The 7,584-nt window shown below is 46.1% G+C and overlaps 1 protein-coding gene across 6 annotated transcripts in view; it reads right to left on the reverse strand.

Annotated features, from left to right (window-relative positions):
- The window catches only part of GRIA1 (glutamate ionotropic receptor AMPA type subunit 1), a 313,635-nt gene that overhangs the window by 115,327 nt on the left and 190,724 nt on the right, over positions 1-7,584 (reverse strand). For all 6 annotated transcript variants that reach the window (XM_007460314.1, XM_007460311.1, XM_007460312.1 and 3 more), the window contains 2 exons: positions 6,079-6,240; positions 3,923-4,090 (listed from right to left, as the gene is read on the reverse strand). In XM_007460314.1, the coding sequence (XP_007460376.1) occupies positions 3,923-4,090; positions 6,079-6,240 (330 nt within the window). The remainder of the gene's footprint in view (positions 1-3,922; positions 4,091-6,078; positions 6,241-7,584) is intronic.

A 7,584-nucleotide genomic window follows, 5' to 3' on the forward strand; every position in this document is an offset into this window, starting at 1 on the left:
AAAAAAAAAAAAAAAAAAATACTTTTGAGCCTTGTGACAAGCCAGTGAGGGAGGCAGTGCTAAGAGGATTATGTCCATTTAAGAGATGAGGAAATTAATGCCAGAAAAGTGGAGCAATGAATCCAGGATCCCCCAGATAGTGCTTGGTGGAGTCATGGTGTGAAGCGAGCTCTTCTCTTCCTACGCGCTAACAGCCAAGCACAATGCCCACAAGTCCTCACTTGTACCCTCACTCTAGCCATCTGCTGGGTATCATTTACATCCTCACCCAGACCCTCCAAAACCCAAATCACTCTTTGTTCAAATTCACCCTTCCTTTAAGGCATGAATGACCATCCATCTCAGTTAGCTTGGGATCGTTTCAGTTTACATGTCTTGTTCTGGGATACTTGGTAATAGCTCTCCCATTCACTCTTAAGTTTGGATGATAAATTATATGGTCACCGTATTTAAAGCCTCAGTTTCGTTCCTACAGGAAGCCTGGTAATGTCCAAATTCCTCAGTCATGGCATTCTTTTCTGACAGTCCATAGCACCAAGAGCCTGGCTGTGTTATTTAGCCCTTAATCTATACCTTTGTGGCTATTATTTCTCAGGAGCTTGTCTTTCCTTCTACACTGGGTCTTGAGTCCTGAAAGGTATGGACTGTGTCTTACACCCCTATTTAGCCCAGCTCGCCCCAACCTCATCTAGCAATGTGCCACGTAAACCTTCACTTCCAATGTGCATGGTCATTGCCTGACAGATTGCAAACACAAAGGCAAGAGGGCTGATCCTTATTTAGAGCAGCGATTCTTCACCTGAGGTCCTTAGCTGGGCTTCTAAGAGTGTGGTCCACCTGACTCCTGGTCCTGCAAAAATATATGTGTGTGCATTTTCTGGGAATAAGAGTACAAAGCTTTGTTTCCCATCATGTCCTCAAAGGGCCTATGACCCCCCAAATGCTATCAGCCTGACTTGGGGAGCTGGATCTTTTCTGCCAGCCGGAAGCCAACTTACGGGCGCCCTCATGCCTCTTCTTCCTGGAGCGCTGAGGAGTTCCAGGATGTGGGCTCATTGATATTCTGAATGGCTCCTTGGATGTCAGGCAGGGAGCAGGCAGGCTGGCTGTTTTCACTCTGCCACCGGGGAAACTATAGTGGGGTCGGGGGGAGCAGGGACATGTAGATATTACCCAAGGCCATGTGCTGGTGCTGGCTGGGCCATGGCTTGTGTCTCACCTGCTGGGCTGGGCCTTCGAGGCTTCAGAGCAGAGCAGTTATGAAGACAGGGTGAGGTAGCAAGGAGATGTGGGTTGGAGTCCCACTTTTACCACTAACTGTATAATTTTGGGAAATTAAAAAAAAAATCTCTGTAGCTAAGTTTCTGCATTTATAAAGCGCAGTTAATAAAACCAGCTACCTCAGAGGGTTATCTTGAGGATTCAGTGAGATCAAACATGTAAAATACGTTCAGAACCTTGTGCATAGTAAGCCCTGGACATATCATAGCTGGTATTACCATTAGTTTTAGAATAATGTGCTAATTCCTCTTGGCCTAACTCACAGACATCCCAGCTCTACCACAGGCAGACCCACAGGTCCCTCCCCATGTGTGACCTGAAGGCCAGTGGGCAGGGCAGAAGAGACTCGAGCCCCCATCCTTGGGTTCCAAGGACCGAATGTCATTGGGATTTACCCAGTCTACTGTAGGCACACTGCTCCTCCCTAGGGGCATGGCTTTTTCAAGAGATGGGTCTTGAGGGTGAGATGGTTAGACAGTGGCCATGACTGTGTGTGCAAGGCCCTGGAGCTCAGGGCGTACAAGCAAAGGCTCCTGGGGCCACAGGACAGTTGTGGGACAGGAAGAAGAACCCTGGATGGGTGTCTGGTCCAGCCTGTGCTGCTGAGCTGCTGTGTGACCCCGGCTGAGTCACTGCCTACTCTAGGTCAGCTGCTTCATCTGTAATGTAAGGGAAGATGGGAGTCGTAATTTTTCAGGTCTCTTTCAGCAGTACATGTTTCTGATTCTAGGTGATTAACAAAGATTTGAAAGTAATCAGTTTGAACAGCTGCTTTTTGGATCAGGATGTTGGTTTTATTTTTGTGTTTGTTTTGTGGCTAGTTCTCCATGCCCTACTCCACACCCAACAGAGACTGAAGGGAGTTTCTTGAGGGCAGGTCTTGACTTCTCTTGTTGTCCCCAGAGCTTGGCCCCAGACCAGAGCATGTAGTAGACTCTCAGGAGCAGCTGATTGGCACACACATGTCTTGACTCAAGACAGTATAGAGATTATTATTTTCTTGACTAAGGCAGCTGCCTCCTCTCAACCCCTTCCTGCCACCCACGTCATCTCCAGGCTTCATCACTGTCACAATGGCATCAGGATATCCTTCCAGGGATGCCCTTAAGATGGGAGAGGCAAGGGAGCTAGAAGGGTTGTGAGGCTGAGGGCAAGTCCGTGGGACCTTCTGAAACTAGCTTCACATTGCAAACAGAATCTATCTCGACTGTGGGGTCTGGAAGAGCATTTTAAATAAGCCAGAAGGCGGGCATGGCACCTTTGGCGATCATTCTGAAGCTGGCGGGTGTCTGCTCTTGCTGCCTAGCGATTCGGGGCCACCCTGCGCAGAGACGGGGAGGGCAGGAGGGGCTGCGGGTGGACCCATTTGCGTGTAGTCACAGGGCAGCTGCTTCACTTCATTCCAAAGGACAGAAGTATAATACATATTCCATGTGCAGGCAGTTCATCCAAGCTGAAGAACAGCCTGTGATATTCCTGTCTTGTCCCTTTCTCCAGGTTGTGAAAATTGTTAGAGCTGTGCACGTGTGGTTGGAAAACAAATGGGAATAGTTGTACATTTTGCTCTACATTTCTGCCTCATTCAGAAACACATCTCTCCTTCCCTGGGAGTCCAAATTCATATTCCGTTGAATGGAGTCTTGAAAGTAGAGCTGGCCTTATCTAGGCAACTCTTGGATGGGGAGGGCAGGTCCTGAGAGGCATTTGCACCAAAATATCTTGCTGTTGCTGGCTTGCCACTGTGTCTGATACTTGGACATTCCTTTGCAGTGAGCACTGCCCTCTTTGCCCAGTCCCCTTTGGAAACACAGCCTCTCTCAGGACGCATGAGAGGCATCATATGGTGCTATCCATCAGGAGTTGGAGGACCACAGCCTGGGCTTGAGGTGCTTCTAGAAACTTCTAGAGACTTCTAGGAGCGCAGAGAGTGATAAAACTGGGCAAATCCCCAGAACCTTCTAAACCAGGAATGTTAAATACTTGGCTCACGTGTACGTCTGTCTCATCCTGCTTCCACAGCAGACGTATCACTAATTGAGTATTTATACTCCCCCCCGTTGAATCTGGATTCAGCCTCAGAATCCTCTGCATAGCCAGCTGATTGGAGGGGCCTGACCATTTTCTATCCCCGTTCTTTACCTGTTGTTAAGCGCGAACAAAATTGATGATTGCAATGCTGAGAAGCAAGAAAATAGAATCAGAAGTCCTGAGAAACATTTTCAGGGTCCCATCATGACCTGTGCACAGAAAGCAAAGGTAATGATGAAATCCAGAAAATCAGGGCAAGAGGGGGAGTCTCCAAGAGACTGCTAAAATGGTTCAGTTTCATCCTTGTATATCTCACGTCCCCTTGTCAAACACAGAATCACTGGCTTCCCCTTTTTAACATAAACCCTAAGCAGAAAATAGAGCTTTTGTGCTATCAGGAATGACTATTCTATACTACGCGTTTTTTTTGTTTCGTTTTTCACATTTCTGCATGACCTTCCACGTACGCCAAGAGCCACAGACACAATGCAGTGGCAGTCCAAACTTCAGGCTTGCTTTACCTTTTCTTCTAAATAGCTACGTCCCACCTGAAACTGATGCTGAAATCCCCTGTGAGGCTCCCATAAGATGGGGCAGCCATTGCCAGCCTCACCTGCTGCAGAGCTCTCTGGATGTCGATGCCCTGGCCCCAGGGCACAGCTGGGTTAGCCAGGCAGTCCCCAGCATTCCCCCGTCGAGAGATATCGATTCTCTGCCTCCGCAGGCTCTGGAAAGCCTCAGCCATCACCTTCACCCCATCGTAGGTGAGCGCAGAGGTGTACTAGTGGGAGGAACAGAGACAGTTAGGTGTCAGAGTGAGCTGACAGGGAGGCAGGTGGGAGCTGTATCTGGGAATGAGCTTCCCCGCTGGTGAGGATGCCTGCAGTCAGCCAGGGATGGGGAGTTGGGGTTGGGGGAGCAGCCGTGAGCCGGGAAGTGCCTGCCTCTTAGATGGGGGCTGCTGCTCCACCTCTCTAGCCAATATTGCCCTCCTGGATTGTGAGTTCAGTATTACTGCAGGTTGTGATGTTAGAAGAGAACTTTAGAATTTTGTGTTCAATCTTGCCTTTTGAAAATGTTGGTTCAACTGGAAAAAGAATCCATAGACTAAATACAACACATCTGTGTCTGTCTCATACAGTCCATGGAAAACCACTTGGTGTTCTCTGTGTTACAGTCATCAGTTGGGAGCCAAGAGGAACAGTTTACTCCACCATCCCTGGTGACAGTAAAAGAAAAAAAGAATAATCCAGGAAGGGTCAACTCTTAATTATTTCCACATGTGGTTCACTCAAGTGGCAGAGTTTCTGCAGACTTTCCCCTTGTGCTTCTTCATGCTAACCCTCAATTTTATGCCCCTCTCGCCTAAAGGCGGCTGAAAATGTTGGAACAAAAGCAGGATAACGATCCAGAACAACATTTCCCGGCACTGGAACTCATGTCTGTCCTCATTAATTTGTCCTCAGTGTCTAGCATGTTCTCTGGCACATTCTAAGTTCACAGTAGAGTTGTAGAATGAATGTATATGTATTTTTCCAGTTCTTAACTTTGATTCTCTTGCTATTTTAAAAGTGTATACCTTATATTTTGTTATTTTTATAATCAGTTCCAATCTTTCGGAAATTGGGTGGGCTTTTCGCGTATTAATGAATTAACTGCTGTGCGGTTTGCTCATTGCTTTAAAGCACGTTTGTGATTTTTCTTGCTGAAGCTCGTATTGAAATAAGTTTTTATTTCTGAATTGCTAACTCAGTTTGAGCAAAAGTGGGATGAGAAGCATCTTGGTTAAGTGGCCTGCCATTCACAAAAAGAAATTGACAAGTGGCAAGAGAAAGTTGCCAAGGATCCACAGTTTGCCCTGGATAAACAAATTTAGCCTCAGAATCCTTCTCAGCACAGTGTTTCACACAGCCATTGCCAAACTGTTGGATGTGATGTGGGAAAGAAAAATTAGCCCCTATCCTTATTCTAAGCCATTATCAAATAGCAAACAATATAGATTTTGGCTGCAGGATTTAAAGCTGCCTTGCTGGGAAGTGAGAGACAGGTAGTCTGCATGATAATTAATAGTAGACTCTCTGAGAAGGAGATGTGCTGGTTATTGCTTAGTTAAATTTCCTTGATTTTTAGCTAGGTACGTGGCTGATTAGAAAAAGGGTCAGCTCCCTGCACAAATCTAGGTGGCTCAGTCCATGAAGAAATAAATGCATCCCCCTGGAGCTGTGCATCATGGTGGTCCTGCCCAGAGTAGAGACATCATTTTCCAGCTTCCCCTGTAGGTAGCTGGGGTAGGTTTCTAAGATGTGGCCAATAGCATGTAAAGGGAAGATCTGTGTGTGACTTCTTGGAAGAGTTCTTATAGGAAGCAGTTTTGATTTTTATTTTCCTTTTCCCTTCCTGCTGGATAGAATAGTGAGGTAATTGTTGGAGCCTCTGCAGCCATTTGGGGCTATAAGGTAGCAGCCATATGCTGAGGATGGCAGAACAAGAAGATAGAACAAGCCTCAGTGTTTGATGATTGTGAAGCCATTACACAAGCCCTGGGTTGCTGACTTCTGAATTCTGTTTATATGAAAGAAAATCAAAATATTTATCTTGTTAAAACCATTGTCATTCTGGATTGTCCATACCCTCAGTCTTTACGGATACACTTTTTAAGTTGTTCCTCTTAGAAAGTCTGTCCTTATCTAAAGGCTAACACTATCCAGGAATCTAGGGCAGGCAAAGGGACCAGGTTGGTCCTTTGCTGCCTGCTGCCCATCCTCTTACCTTAGGTCTCTTCCAGTCCACCCGGGTGTGGTCCCGAGCATCACTGTTTTTCCACTGCTGCATGATCTTGGCCGGGATGGTGTCTGTGTAGTTCACCAACTGGAAACCTGTTACGTTTGCCCCACTCTCCTTGAATTTGTTTAAGTCAATGTCCATGAAACCCTGGGTGGAGAGGAAGGGAAAGAAGTCAGAATACGCTGCCTGGATACATCCATTTAAGCATGTTACAGAATCACAGCCTTTTCCACCCAGTTCCTACTTAAGGTGAAACCGACTTAATGGAGAGACAGTTGTGTCTCCCTCCCTTCTGAATTCTATTATCACATAGTTTGGGCACAGAGTTAACACAGTGGTTAAGAGCCCTTGCTCAGGGGCCAGCCATGCCTGGGTGGAAGGTTGGGCTCTGCTGCTCACAGCTGTGAGTTACTACCTTGGACCAAGTTCCCTGATGTTTTCTCGTACGAATAATGGAGGTTAGGAGGCGGGGGAGAAAAAGCAGTGCGATGATCCATGTCAAGTGCATGGTGCAGAGTGATCAGTAAATGGTGGCTGAGATTACTGTGACGACACAGATATGCAATAGAATAAAAACCAAAAGAGGGGGAGGTATTTCCTCTACCATCACGGCTCTTCACCCTTTTGAGAGGAGAGGAATCTGAAGTCCATCGGGGGCAAGCGCCTGAGGGCTCCCCAGTGTCACCAGTGTGTCTGGAAGAGGCTGCACGCTGATATCGCTCCCCCTGTGCTCTTTCCTGTGCCGCAGCCGAGGTCTTCTCTAGCCAGTGAGTCCTGATCAGTTTTCATATCCACAGAGCATTTTTTATTGGGAAAAACTTTCCTCCCCATTTGGTAGAGTTCACTGAAACTCAGGAAGCCTTCAATTTAGAAAGGAAACCGTATATTTGTATAATATATTCCATGGTGTACAGTACTTCCAAATCTACGGCCCCATTTCACTTTATGGCTTTATAAGGTAGAAATTATGTGTTTATTTGTCAGATAAAGAAATTGAGATCAGAGTGGGAGAATCATCTTCACAGAGTCATTCACTGATTTAGTAGCAGAGAGGGAACCAGAACTAAGGTCTTCTGTAGGTCTTCGCTCACTTGCTCACTTGTCATTCAACGAACATATCTGAGAATCTACAGTGTACTCTTCTAATAGTGAGAGAAACAACTTCCTTCTCTTACAAAGCTTACTTTCTAGTGGGAAAGGTAGACCGTAAACAAACAAACTATTGGGTATAAAATAAGCTACAAGGATATATATACAAGGATATATATATATACACGGGGAACAGAGCAAATATTTTATAAGACCTATAAATGGAGTATAACCTTTAAAAGTTGTGAATCGCTGTATTGTGCACCTGTAACATAGAGTATTATACATCAAGTATACTTCAGGTAAAGAAAAGTAGATATGTAGCACAGCGTCTAGAGTACAGTCCAGCAGAGTACACTCTGCAGTAGCTATGAGTCCTCTGAAGGAAGATGAAGTAGGGAA

The sequence above is a fragment of the Lipotes vexillifer genome, unplaced genomic scaffold, assembly GCF_000442215.2.
Source record: "Lipotes vexillifer unplaced genomic scaffold, Lipotes_vexillifer_v1.1 scaffold361, whole genome shotgun sequence".
NCBI lineage: Eukaryota > Metazoa > Chordata > Mammalia > Artiodactyla > Lipotidae > Lipotes > Lipotes vexillifer.